At 35.4% G+C, this 15,505-nt stretch overlaps 1 protein-coding gene across 1 annotated transcript in view; it reads right to left on the bottom strand.

Annotated features, from left to right (window-relative positions):
* Window positions 1-15,505, bottom strand: part of USH2A (usherin) — a 391,921-nt gene that overhangs the window by 178,724 nt on the left and 197,692 nt on the right. Inside the window, exons 34-35 of the mRNA XM_087774988.1 lie at window positions 11,398-11,545; window positions 3,817-3,968 (exon numbers count right to left, since the gene is read on the bottom strand). Of these exons, the coding sequence (XP_087631114.1) occupies window positions 3,817-3,968; window positions 11,398-11,545 (300 nt within the window). The remainder of the gene's footprint in view (window positions 1-3,816; window positions 3,969-11,397; window positions 11,546-15,505) is intronic.

Genomic DNA, 15,505 nt, shown 5'->3' with positions numbered 1-15,505 from the left:
TGAGATTGAGATTTGTTGCCATAGTTTACAAACAGATAAGGAATGAGAAATGCAAAATTTTAAGAAAAGTTATTTCTTTAGGAAAAAATATAACTAACACTGCAGGTGTCCTAATTTTTAGGCATTTTACTTTCCTTTCATCAAATTTGTTTGAAGCTGTCCAGCAACTAATATACTTTGTATGGAGATCCCTGTAAGGAGCATGAAATAAATAGTGGAAAAGAATGAAAGATTCATTTCTTGAAAACACTATTGCACCTGGTGCTGATGAATGATCTCAGCTTAGTGTTAGGGGAGGAAGCAGCAATAGAAGACCACAGATTTTTTAGTTTCTGCATTTTAAAAGGTAACTGTAAGGAACATGCATTTAAACGCTGTAGTAAATTACTATAGATATTTGATACAGAAAAAATATCCTTTGCAGAATATCAGTTGCTCCCTGGATTAACTTCTAATTTCATCTAACAAATTTAAGTTGCAATAAAGTAGATCTTTAAGAGAAAACAAAATATGATAAGAGAGCTGGATAATGTAATGAATATGAAAGATTTTTTTGTATAAATAAATACTCATTCAATACTATAGAAATTTAGTATTTAAATTTCACAACTTGTACTAAACATTCAGTGCTACGGAAGAAAATAATTTGTTATTACGTTATTTATGGCAACAAGTTTGTTTCTCATACATTATTTATTTGGTGTTTTCTAAGGTATCAGAGAGTTTCACACCTTTCTTAAGTGCCTCTCAGCTGCAAGTTCATGGGAGTGCTAATAAATGCTATTTTTAATCTGCCACACCTGCTCTGTCATCAAAATAACCAAACATACTTTCTCTGTCCTTGAAACATAATGTTTTACTTTTAGCATGTAAAATTTGGAAAGCTTATTGTTTACAAGTGTCAGGCTATATCTTTGATGTGCATCAATATCTCTACATGTGCTTCTATATTCATACATTTTATTATATTTAAAATAGGTGAGCAGTTGCAGTAAAGTCAACAGGATAAAGTACATGCTTAAAGATAAATAAAAAGCTTCATGGATTTATTGGATCAGTGCTACATTGATTATTTGGATATTTCAGTGAAAAACATCCTTATGGAAGAATTTGACTGAACGGTGCTTTCTAAACTAAAATCATTTCCTGTAAAGTTGTGCAGCTAAATGCAGGTACGCCCATCTTACCACATCAGAAACATGGAGAAATGAATATCTACTATTTTTTCTACTGAAGAGGATTAAAATATTCTTAAAACAGTACCAATTTGTAGCATTCAAAAATATTGAAGCACTGTACATGTAGTATCCTCTACAGCTACACCTCCTGCAGTGTATTTTGAAAATATTTTGTGTAAAAAAATGTACATTCTGTATATAAACATATGGCACAGAAAACCTGTTTCATATTTCTTTTTCTAAACATTACTTTATACATAATTCCATGGTATTTTCAGACATGTTTATTAAGAGCTTAATAGAAAATATTCTACTGTCATAAAAGTAACACTAAATCATAGGATAGGAATAATAATAATAGTATTTGGAAAACATTGGCATCCATCTAAGTTTAAAAGAATAGTACTAACATAACATAAAATAAAACCCTGAAATTTAAGTTTAATAGCAGTGGGTTGAAATGACAAATATTCAGTGTTGACCATTTCCATTTATTTACAAGATATTTACAAGAGCTAGCACATTTCAAAACCAGCAGAATTTCAGATCTCCTGAATTCCTCTAAAGAAATCTATTAAAGGTTACACTATTTCTTGATAACACATATGTTTATTCCTTTTTAAACAACAAAGCCCAATTAGAACAGACACAAAAGCAATACCTTGACTTTACTAGAAAGAGATGAAAATTTAGCATTTCTTAATTTACATGTTACCAATTTGCATCTCACTTGAAAATAAATCAGTCACTGAAAAAAAAAAGTTAAACAAAAACTATCTAACCCAAATAAAAATGTTATTGAAACACAGTAACTGTTAATGCTCTCATAACTGATTAAGATCTTCAGAGCCACCTTCAGAAACATAAGCTGGAGAAATCCCGTATTTAGGATGGTCACATAGCATTCGTTCATCAATTAGGGCACATTAAGCACAAGATCAGCAACAAAAATAGCTGGAAGCGTATCAGTTTACTGCTGAGAGATGTTTCTCGTACTACTTAGAGTAGAGGCAAAACATTTGGTTTTCTTTTCCTTTTTTTTTTTTTTTTAAAGTGTTGGATTTGTTCTGTAGCTGATACAAAAATCTTTCAAAAAACCAAATGAAGATGCAGTGCTTTAACTTCCTGGCAGCACTTAGGTGAGCCTAAATAAAGATGTTGTACTTCAATTCCTGTGATTAGAGATGGATCACTGGCTTTGGAAAACAGTTTGTGTACTGATCATAGGATGCAGATCAGTATCAGCTACAGCGACCCCTACTTTCAATTGTTTCAAAAGTCAAGTTACAAGTCTGCAGTTCAGCGGAGATGTGAAAAAAGGCTACTAAAAATATTTTTTAAAACCCTAACTAGTGCCGTTCTGTTCTGTCCTTTTGATACCTATTTGATAGCACAGAATTACAGAAAACATCCATATTTCATCTGTATGCAAAGTCTGGTAACGACTTGTCTTGAACATCACCACTAGTACAATGAATTAGGTTATTGCACCTCAAATACCTTAAAACAAGGTTTGCTTTTGGGGTATATGTGAAGTTGTAAAAAATGTACAAGAAAAACTGGCAGAAAGCCATTCAAGCTTTTAAGAGTAAATATCCTTCAAAGTAGAGCAAGCTATAAAACGTTTAACGGTTATAAAGTCTAGTCTTCTACAGATAGACGATGTTACCAGCATTTGGAAGAAAGCAATCTTGGAAGGCATATTGGAAATGTGACTAACGAATCATATCATAAAAATAAAACCTGAAAGTTCTTTCCAGAGGACAATATAGCGATATTATAAATTACAATGCAAAAACAAACAGAACAACATGAAAAACTCTCAAATCTTCCGTTTTTTCTTTTTTCTTCCTTTTCTTGTTAACAAAATCAAAAGTGCACACATAATGCTGAATTAAACAAAAAATTAAATCTCAGAATTAACACAGGTTTCATTCTCAATTATGCTTGAAAACAAACTCAAGCATGGTAGATATTATTCCAGTTATTCATCAGCTACAGTATTATGAAATCATACTGGATTTATCAGTTCACCTATACGTCTAAAAACCTTTAACAAAATAAAAAAGCCTCAGAAGGCTTGTTTTTCACATGTCAAATTTAATATTCCTCTATTCTCACATCCTGAAGAAATGGGGTGCTGTACAAGACTGTTAAAATATGTCCAGTATAATATTTCGATCACATACTTGCATTCAAAAGATATTTACGAATCACTATATTTTCTTTGCTCCTGTTGCCACTTCTGGCTTCTGCAATTCTCAAATTAACTTCAGTCCTTTCAGTCAGGCAGCTAGAAATTTGCTCATTACTGAAACAGTAACTCTTTTTTTATATACATCCTTATAAATCTGGCTAAAGCACATCTGCACCTTTCAAACATTAACTCTATTTAATTTCAATAATGTGTGTTTCAGCCTCAAATTTTGCCTTTCTTCCCTGTACCTATGTTCTACTTTGGAACGGTGCCTAACAATGACCTATCAAATCTTTAGCAGCTCTTAAACAGGATTTTTTTTAAATGTCACATTTTGCCAGATGGGTTAGTACTGACCAGAGTGAATCATCACCATTTACTCTGATATTCACTGCCATCTGACATTTATTACACTCCCAGAATGCAAATTAAGGTACTCACCAATGGACCCAAAGCACAACCTTTTGCAGTACATGCCTGGACTCTGAAGGAATGCAGACTCCAAGGAGCAAGTCCATAAGCATAACAACTTAGCTGTGATGAATTTTGCATCAGAACACCATCCATATATAATCCATAGCTAGTAATAATACCTATAAAACAATGTGATAGCATTCACTTAATAACTAAAGAGGTACAGAGTTTAGAAAAAAACTAATGCTACAGACATTAGGGCGGTAGTAGTAGTATTTCAAAAAGTTTACAGTTAAGCAGGTAAGTGTTTAGCAGGACTGTGTATCCAACACTTAGAAGAAACACACTCTCCCATCTTTAACTGTTGAAAACCTTGCAAGTGGATTGCATCTTTTGAAAACAAGTACGCTGTTCCAAAGATTACCCCTTAACAAACTTGCTTCTGAATAGCAGCTAACGTCACCTTGGAATCAGGAAAACTGAGGTGATTCTGTTCCACAGCCTACTCTGCATATGGCTATCGAAACAAGAACTGGAAAGGTGCACACAAAACCATCTCATATCTTAACAGCTTTAGACTTAGAAAAAAAAATGGTGATCTACAATATAACTGAAATGTTGAGGGACAACTCAGGCCAGTGCTACAACTACAACAAATCGGTCACACAAAACACCTTATTGATACTCATTCTTGTTGATAATTATCTCAGACTTTCTGCATTTTGCCAACAAGCTAGATACTTCATTAATTCAGGTTTTGTTTGTTTGTTTGTTTTGAAAACAGTTTTACCCACTTTTCTAAACAAAACCACAAAATAGTATGAATTGCAGTTTCCTTCTCAGTATGCTGTAGAAAAAGTCCTGAAGTAAACTATTCCTTACCTATTCAATCTAAAGAAAGAAAACATATTTGCAAACTCAAAACAAACATTAGCAAGACTTTTAGATAGAGGAGAGAACGGTCCTTCTAGTGTAATTGGCTAACATTAACTCAAAAATTGCAGGTGATTGCTTATCTCATTTATAAGGAAATCTAAGTCTCTGTTCTTCCAAAGGTGCAGGATAGGATAGTATGAATCCTGTACAGACTATACATACACGTTGCTTTGAATGTAATGAATGTAATGAACTAAAACCAAATTTTACAGATTTGCTTAGACTTTGGAAGTTAAGCTTGCAAGGGAATCCTTTTTCTCAGGGCTATTCCTCCATCTTTCTCACTTCTGAATATTGTCCTTTTTTAAAAGCTATTTAAGTGTGAAATCTTAAGGCCAATAAGTGCAAAGTTATAGGATTCATTAGAAGTGAGTTCAGTTCAGAGGGTGCCTTCTAATCTTCCCGTCATAGAAAATATCTTCGTATTGTAAAATATAGCTCAGTTCATCTTTCCTTCCCTTAAAACTGAGTCGTTTGAAACTACATTGAGGAAGACTCTGTTTGAAACTGAGAAAAGATTTTTCCCCTCTACTGAATGGAGAAATGCTTCGTAAATAAAAGTGTGTATGCAACTGTTTCAGCTGAGCTTTGAAGAGTTATACTTCAGAAGATTTATACGCTAAAGCAATGCAGAGCTGAGTATGGTGAAGTGATTCACAGACTTCTTGATTATTTCCTCTTCTAGAAAAGTGAGAGGCTAAACTCAAGTCAGACAGCAGAGACGTGTGTGGGAGGAAGTCCTGGTAAATCTCACACTATCAGTCCTACCACATTTGACAAGCTTCCTAAAGCAAAAATCCCTTGGGGTTCTGTGTCTAGTTGCTTGTAAATCAAGGGCATTAATGGTTGATATTTGTCCTACATTAAGTAAATAAATTTTATATATATATTAAAAAATATTATATTTATCTCAGAGGAAAAATGTGAACTCTGGCATTAAGGATGTGTTTTACAGGGGAAAAAAAACCCCACGGAAGTACTTTAAGTACCTATACCAGTAGCACTAACCCTTTAAAGCAATGCACAAATCAATATTAATTCCTTTGATATTTATGGTAACAGCATGAATCATAATGAGATCATTCGATATTAACATGGGTGTCATATGTACCTCTATAGGATCCCCACTGTAACTCAGTATTAATTAACTGGACCATTATTTTTAAAGTGTTCCTAAAACCGTAGCACTATGCAGCATCTACACATGGAGGAGCAGCTTGCTGGTCAACATTGAGCTTTTGTTAGTCCTCCCAGTACTGTCAGAGAACAATCATCTCTAATCGTTATCTCTTGATTTTTACTTCCGCCTTTGCCTTATGTAACTCTGATGGAGAAAATTACAGAATGAAAAGAAAGGAAAAAAGTACATTTCAGAACAAAAGGGCTAATAGTCTGACTTGGAGATGTGAAGCCATCTTTCTAAATTAGGCAATAATTGTTTTTAGTCAGGGATAAATAACTTAGCCTCTCTATTTCACCAGTATATGTTTCCAAAGCACACCGAGAAAAAGTTCAAAGTCAGCCCAAAGTTTATGTACTTCTCAAGACTTGCTAGATATTCCTGAAGTTTACCACACATGAAATATTGAAGAGCATAGCACATTTTTGCAATTTACAAGGCTTCATGAGTGACACATGGTCACCATGAAAAAGATGCGGTTTCTTCATAATTATTAAGTCTAGGTAGCTAGATTAAATCTTAGTTTCACTGAAGACAAAATCTCTAGTGACTATAGTACAATTACGTTTCACTTTTGAAAAGAAATCCAACAATGCAAATTAAGCTTAAACTGAAGAAAGTTCTTCCCTTTTTCTTCCTCCTCTTCCCCTGCTGCATGAGGCCATATAATCTGTCAATGATATTCCAGACATTAAAGATGAAAAGAGGTTTTGAATCCAAAGTACTACAAGCACTTTAGTCTTAAGGTACAAGGTAGAGGTCAAATCTTAAGCAAACATACTTTTACCTACATCAATTTCACTGACTACAAACACAAGTCATCTCTCACAAGCACAAGGATTTGCAGGAACAAGTACTGGATTAGTCCATTGAATAATTTTATATTTTTTACTATACCTAATATTTCCCATACCAATTCCATATAGCCTTGGAAGATACAGTCCAGACCGAGACCTGATTTTATCTGTGATCTCTACACAAGTAAAGTGAAGTTTCTGAGAAGTGAAAATCTAAGGAAAATTTTCCATGGTGAAAAGAAAGGTCACTTTTTATGTGAATGGATTTTAAAAGACCAGACCTCAAACTATATGGCAAGACTATAATGGATATACTCTGAAGAAGATATAATTTTTTATTGAGGCCACTAGAATAGTGAAGGCTCAAAATAGAGTATCTGATGCCACGTGTCATTTCACAAGCGTCTCCGTATCTTGCCCTCAACTAAATCGTCAATATAGCTTATATTACACTATCTACATATGTGACATGTATGTCATAGAAATAGAGAATGCTGTAAAGTGGCATACCTCTGGGCCATGTCCCATCAGCCATTTTATTGTTGGTTTGAAAATAAGACAAAAGAAACTGTGCATATTACAAATATATTCACCATAACATCTTCCAAATGTCTTTTTTCTACACCTGGTACATAAATGACATTTCTGAAGCAACTTGCAACAAAGAATTAGGTGTACCTTTTCCCATTTTCTATGAAATGAAAATTTTTCAAAAAATAATGTAAATTGGCCTTAAATTCAACCAAAAATGGAGCCCAGAAATTCAATATCTGTGTTTGGATAATGTTAGCCTTTGACGGCTAGATAGTCCCTTATCTCAAAGCTTGACTCCCCCCATTGCGCCATCTTTATGAAGAAGCCAAGTGGCCTTTAATCCTATTTGCCACCTTTGGCCTCAAGGGTAGCATATTAATCCCTCTTAAGTTTTTCTAATTGGTGGCAAGCAGCGGGACTCCATATATATCAAGATACCATAGTAAAGTCTATGCTGTCCAAATCCCAGTCAGCCTACACACCCATTCAGCGTCACCAACAGCTAATAAGCTTCCTCAACCCATGGAAATAAACAGCAATTTCTGTCAAATAGCATCACAAGAAAGGAAAGGAATGGCCCCAGAGATCTACTAAGATGACGACAATTTATGATATGCAAATCTCTGCAATTCTGGGGTTTCCACCTGAAACAAAGCCAAGTTCAGGGATTTCAAAAAGCACTACTTACACCTAGCAGAATGAAACTCACCAAGTTTGAATCAATTAAGTCAAAAGTGGGAAACAGTTTCTATCTTTAAAAAAAAAAAAAAAAGAGCAACATTAGAATTTCTGAGTATGAGAATACACCAGTAAAATGCTGAAGTAGGTAACTTTAAGGGAAAGTTCCTTCTGTTGGTCTTTCTCATATTTCAGTCTTCTCAACTACGATATTTTTCAGCCTCCTACACAGTTTTAAAATACTGACACAGAGAGCGATTATAAATGACGTGGCCACTAGGCAGCCCAAAAGATATGCTGAGAATGAACAAAAAGTCACTGAACAATGCAAGCTTTCCTGATTAAGCAGTTACTCAGTGAAAAGTTTTAGAGCTTATTCTTTTTTTTTTTTTAATTATTTTTATGAAATAAGGATGGAAATAGGAAATTGGAAAGAAAGAAATAGGAGAATGGGAAAATATGTTACTAGTTATATGATCTTTTTGAAACTCCCCAAAAAATGGGGGAGAAGAAAGAAGAGAAATGAGAGAAAATTTGCATATCCCTTCTTGACCATTGTGTACGTGTGAGCATGCTATGGTGAAAAAAACAAAGTCCCTGCTCCCCTAACGCCCTTCTATCTGCCAAATGCTCATGCCATGGCAATTCTTCTGCTCTTAACCACTCAGCAAGAGCTCACAGGCAAAAAGCAGCAGCCTTTCCCTGCAAGGCAGGACAGCAGCAGCTGACTTCACTGAATCTCTTCCATCAGTTCTGACCCTAAGGAAAACCCTCTAACAGCAACATGCATGATATGCACATATCACCAAAAAATACCAACAGTACCAAGGGAAAAATACTATGTGGGCTTCAAATAGTGAGATGATGTGAAAATACTAGAGAATATTTTTAAAGGGGAGAAATACACACAGGAAGCCTACACAGGGTGTATTTGGGATTACAGAGGAGCAAGCTATATGGCAAAATCGGCAATTACCTAAATGCATTGTTCAAAACTCTATATAGAGGTGAACAGCGTTGTCATCGAGGCTGTTGAAGCACCCAGTTTCCATGGATGAAGGGACAAGGAACAGAAGAATATAATTTCCCCTGACTCTTATCACATCTGTTGCTCATCCAGATCAGATTAACAGCTTTCCTAACAAACTATTTATTGCATTTCATAGAATCATAGAATCATTTAGGTTGGAAAAGACCTTTAAGATCGAGTCTAACTGTTAACCTAGCACTACCAATTCCACCACTAAACCATGTCCCTAAGCACCATATCTACACATCTCCAGGGATGGGGACTCAACCACTTCCCTGGGCAGCCTGGTCCAGTGCCTGACTACCCTTTCGATGAAGAAATTTTTCCTAATATCCAACCTAATCTTCCCCTGGTGCAACTTGAGGCTGTTTCCTCTTGTCCTATCGCTTGTTACTTGGGAGAAGAGACAGACACCCACCTCGCTACAGCCTCCTTTCAGGTAGTTGTAGAAAGCAATAAGGTCTCCCCTCAGCCTCCTCTTCTCCAGACTAAACAACCCCAGTTCCCGCCACCTCTCCTCATAAAACTTGTGCTCTAGACCTTTCATCAGCTTCATTGCCCTTCTCTGGACACGCTCCAGCAACTCAGTGTCTTTCTTGTAGTGAGGGGCCCAAAACTGAACACAATATTCGAGGTGCGGCCTCACCAGTGCCGAGTACAGGAGGACGATCACTTCGCCAGTCCTGCTGGCCACATTATTTCTGATACAAGCTATTGGCCTTTCTTGGCCACCTGGGCACACTGCCAGCTCGTATTCTGCCGGCTGTCGACCAGCACCCCCAGGTCCTTTTCTGCCGGGCAGCTCTCCAGCCACTCTTCCCCAAGCCTGTAGAGTTGCATGGGGTTGTTTTGACCCAAGTGCAGGACCCTTAGCCTTGTTGAACCTCACACAATCAGCCTCGGCCCATCGATCCAGCCTGTCCAGATCCCTCTGTAGATTCTTCCTACCCTTCAGCAGATCAACACTCCAGCCCAACTTGGTGTCATCTGCAAACTTATTGAGGGTGCACTAACACCCTCAGTTGGTTCCTAACAACTTATCTATTGTATTTAAAAGGAGAGCCAAGCTGTAAATAGGTAAAAGTTGTATTAACAAGATACAACATGCAAATTTAGTCATGTATTCCCAACTTTTAGTTGTTTTAAAGGAAGCTTGTGGAAACTTATTTATCAAACTATAGGTCTTTACCCTGTGCTGTTGATATGCATCTATAAATATACATATGTATATATTTATATTTATTTGCTTAGTTAAACCACTCTCTAAACTTCTTGGATTTTTTCCCCACAATGCAAGGATAACAGGATCAGGTCCTGGCAGGAACTATTACACATGCCCATTTCATTGAAAATTACTCAGACTTTAGCCACTAAGCCACATACATGGCCTTCCTACCTTCCTTCCCCTTCATCCCTTACCCCTTCCCTTTTTCCTTTCTCCTTACCTTTCTTTAAGCTTTTGCCACATATGCTGATGGGATTTTAGAAGCAGGGTTAGAGGGTTTTAAGGGGCTAGGAGTCAAAATCTTCCAGTATTACTCCCATACAAAGAACCATAAATTATCAAATACATTATTTAACAGCAGATGACATACTCGTTTCTTTCTAAACGTAATTTAAGACAGTACAGAATATTACCTAGATGTAGCTTTACAATCACCAATTTTTGGGGAATCATTTAAAGTGCCTTGTAGTGAAGTTGTACAAATAGGATGTGCTCTACCAGAATAAAAAGCGGGGAAAAACTTGCAGGGGAAAAATGAAATTCATATGAAACCACAGTGAGAAATAATTAATATATATCAATATGATAAGCCAATGAAGAAAAACATTTCTGTCTCTTTAAATTCAGTGATTTGTGCATAGCTTCCTCTGCTGTGATTTAAACTGTTAGGTGCACGATAATAAAATCAAGGTGATTCACAAGGCCATATGATACTGTGCAATACCATTAGAAATGTAAAATTTGTCTGAAAGTTTTACACATGGATATTTCACAATGGAAAACGTTTCTAAACAAAAGAAAGGATATTATTTAGCTTCCACAGTCATGGAAATGTACACCTTCAAGATAACTACATAGAACACAAGTCTAATGATTATTACATATCAATTAATGTAAAAGAAATTAATGTTTTAGTGGAGGATGAAATAAACCTCCTAGACTGATATTCTCCAAGAATGCCTATTCCTCAGCTTAGTTGTCCTCAAAAACATTAAACAATGAGATGCAGTACACAAGAACTATCAAAAGGGAGCACTTTTGAGCCACTGAAACCGTACGATAGGCTGAAAACCACAATCTCCTAGCTGCAGACAATGATACTATCTCAGGTATTTTATGTGCTAAAATGATCATTAAAAATTAAGCACCACGTATAAGCTGCCATTTAGAATATTAATTTACCTTTACTAATCATCTTTTTAACTTGAGGCTAAAAGAGTTCACTTACCATTCGGATACTCAGGCTTAGTCCATGAGATGTTAAAGGAGTCATATGAATATGACTGGGCTTTTGGAGCAGGAACACCTTCTGGTGTACTCTCATCTGTTATAGCTGTGCTAGCTTCGCTTATTGAGCATCCACCTCCAGTGCAAGCCTTAAAATATGAATCAAAACAAATAAACATATTTCAATGTAATACCAATAATTTTAGCAATGATTTTTGTAAAGTTTTATAATTTTTACATATCTAAACTTAGTTAAGTCTGTGCTTTTCACAGAAGATACTTTTCTTAGCATAGATTTGTTTACTTCTTTACTTAAATAACAAGTTGTGCTGCTCATGACACTTAGTTTTTAGGTATAATATAGCTAAAACATTATACAAATGTTTGACTTGCAGCATTTTGCATTTGACTGTGAGTCATAATCACAATTAGATTTCCACTGCTTTTGTAGCCGCAGTTAAAGAAAATTACAGTAAAATATGTCATTTACAGTGCAAAACTCTTCTGGAATTGACTGAAAAGCTCTCACAAGTTCCAAACACAGAATATACTGACCAACTTGCAACACACTTAAAAAATTATCTCTGTGAATAGTGACTGAGAAAAAAATGCCATTCAGACATTCCTACACTTCATGATAGCACACAGAGTGGTGTGCAGATGCAATTAAAATAGTGAAAAAACACTGTATTATAAATCAATATGTAACAGTTTTTATTACATGTTTATGGATAACAAAGTCAAATCATTTGTATTTCAGTTACCAGAGAAGAAAAGATTGATTACACGACTTTTACTTTTTGCTTGATTATGAAACAATACATTGTGCATATCGCCCCATATAACATGCTTTTAAAGTTTTACATGCACAAACATAAGACTACGCAGATATGGTCCTTATGTGTGTTGGTTTTCCAATTACTTGCACTAAGATCAATGAGAAGAGACAGGAGTTCTTAGAAAAATTAAAAAAAAAAATACAAGAATATACCAACTCCGTACTGGATTTAAAGATTTTTGTTTTAGTTTATTGTTTATTTTTAGTTTTATTGTTTAGCAATAAAATAAATCAAAACCTGAATTCAACAAAGATCCACATTCAGACATACTCTTAATTAAAACTTAAGGGATCACCTCTGTCTTAGGAGTTGTCCATGTGCTGAAGTGGACAAGTAGCCCACTCTGGATCATCAGCACACAAAGGAAAAATAACCTTGCTCTCCAGATCTCCAGGAACAAAATGTTTCTCTCAATCTAGTATATTTTATTTGAAAGGATTAGCTTCAATTTCCCATTTCCCAGAGTGTTTCAAATCAGAGAGCAGTCAATGTATTTCCTACCCTGCTCTAAAAGTGTATACTAGCCCCATGGGTAAAAATAAGAACTGTTTGTAAATGAGGCTATTTTATACACCAAGATTGTTTTGATTTCACTGGAAATTACACTCCAAACACAACTACAGAATGACTCCCTGTGTTCGGTCTGGGCTATGAAATAAAGATGAAAGAATGCAACCTCAGTTTTGGGAACATCTGAAAATGTCATTTACTTTAAACATAATAGTGGTTTTTTTAAAAAAAAAAAAAAGTCAGCTTAGATGGATGCTCAGATAGCTGTTACCATTTTGATAATGAAAATATTTAAGAATATCATCCTTCCAGCAAAGGCAGACTTTTCTTCAAATGATTTTATTTCTATTGGCTTCATGAAGAAGCCAAAAAGACCAGCTCTGGAAGACCTCTTCCTGGTACTTTCCTTAGTGTCTTGCTAAACAAGTTCCATGGAGTCTTTCTCAGCAGTGGAGGGCGTTTTTATTCAAGGGCTCAGTAACAGCAGCTTTCCTGTTAATTTATTCCTTGAATTTCATGAAGCTTAATGTTTGTATCTCTGAAACTTGCTGGGGTACGAAGTTGCTGATTCTTCTAATGAAAATCAGTAAAAGAAAGCTCATCTGTATTTTAAATAATGTGATTTTAGATTAGTGCATCCAAATGAACTGGACGTTTCTGGGACTCTGGCAATCACATCCAGTGATGCTCAAAACCATGAAATCCTACACCCAGAATGAGCCCCATTTTGGCATTCTGAACTTCACTGAGAAACAGATTCGAGGGAAAATTTGCAAAAATACCAAAGTGTCTAGAGAGCCAAGGAACAGATACAAAACCACATAAAAAGACACCACACGGTGATTCTCCAGCTAGCACCTGAGCTAGCTTACCCACACAACACAGCTGTGAGGAGATATTAGTTTAACAGTTAAATCACAAAAGCACTCAATAAATGAGTGTGCCACCCCAGCTACCAAGTGCAGCCTTTCAGCTTTTCATTTGGTTTCAGATTGGCCTGGCTCACACCCATCCAGCTTAGAGTATGAACAGAGCAAAGCAAGTTCCTTTGCACTAATCCATGGAGAGATGATCTTAAGACTTCTCAGCTGACCTTTGGAAAGAAGCCTTAGATTTGCTTATAAAAGCTGTTGCACTAATTTACAAATAAAATTGTTATATATTAAATGGCAGTAATCTATTGTGAAAATTGGTAACAGCATACACAGATAAATATTATGTTAACTTTATTTCATGTACTTATATTAACCTTGCCATACAAAAGTTAGAGCAAGCAGCCTATGAGGTGCTGAAAGTTCTGCTGATAAGGATCCTCATTCCTGCATTCAAAGCTGCAACTTTTGATAACTCGACTTCCACTTTCCCACATAAACCAAAAGCAGTTTTTGCATGGATACAAAACAAAATTAATATTATCTGTGAAACAAGGAAAAGAAAAAGGTTCTAGCTGATTGAAATATTTCATTCTAACCAAAAAAACAGGAAGCATTTAATTAAGTTTCCAGTATTGAAGGCATGCTATTGTTGCTTTTACTTTAAAAGTTTTACTGAAATTCAGATTAAATTATATGTGAAACAGTAAATATTTGAATTTATTTCCAGGTGTGTGTGTTTGATTTGGGTTTGGTTTTTTTTTGGGGGGGGGGGTTGTTTTTTTTTTTTCATCAGGTATACCATTTGGCCACACTTAAGCTTCGTAACTTGTAAATTTGTATTATTACATTCTTCTCAAACTAGTTTGACAAGTTCTAAATACAATGGGTTCAAATGTTTTAAGTAAGTTATCACCTCAAAGATATTGGGTATTTCATGCACTTTTAGACTTGCCATTTTCAAAGCTGCAAGGACATTTAGATCTTCCAACCTGCCTATCACAGACCATTGTTTTTTATCCAGATAAATCTGTTTATCTTCACCACCAGAAGAAATGATCTTTTCTTACTTTCTGGTTACCACTGATGCAATGCAAATATAAAAAAAAAAAAACCAAAAACACACCACCAAACCCAACAAAAACAAACCAAAGAAATGAGAAATAATATATAAAGATCAAAGGTTCCTAAAAACATATTAAGTAACTTCTAGAAAAGCTGTACACATTAATGAAATAAAAACAAAGTCCACACAACACTACTTTGTTTTAATCATATCCCAAAGTAGAGCCACCAAAAGAAGCAGTCCCAGCTGCTCTCCAGATCCTAGCTCTTAATTCTCCCCTGATCCTCTCTCCTTGTGCCCCTCCATACACAGGAGCTGGGCAGGAGCAGAGAAGAGCTGTGGCACAGCGAAGGACAGCACAAATTCTTTTGGTAGTCCCACTTGCTTATAAAGGCATAAAATATTTGTTGAAGTACTGCCTTAGTTTTGGACATGGTGCTATGTTATATACTATACAATTTACTACGTTGAAATGTCTAGGCACAAATGAAATCATTTCAATATGAATCTAAGCTTTAATTAGACTGAATATCCTTGCTTTTTCAAGTTCAAGTCAAATCCTTATCATTACCTGAAGGTAGTTTATTTTTTGTGGTATAATATTTAGAACATTCAAGAGCATGTTAAGAAAAAATGAATGCATACCCAGTCGACATAAATGTAAATTTATTCATAATCAAGAGCAGAATATTTTCCTATGGCATTTATCAAAGCAAATATCCTTATATAGGTATTGTTATAAAATGAACAGTGTGCTTAAAACAAGGGACAATCCCATGCTTTTACGCACATATTTTCAGGTTTGTTAGTGAGCTGAATCTG

This window comes from Nipponia nippon, unplaced genomic scaffold (genome assembly GCF_047370975.1).
Source record: "Nipponia nippon isolate SJK-2023a ecotype South Korea unplaced genomic scaffold, ASM4737097v1 scaffold_4, whole genome shotgun sequence".
NCBI lineage: Eukaryota > Metazoa > Chordata > Aves > Pelecaniformes > Threskiornithidae > Nipponia > Nipponia nippon.
The sequence above is the reverse complement of the archived record's forward strand: the minus strand, read 5'-3'. Positions and strand labels throughout refer to the sequence as shown.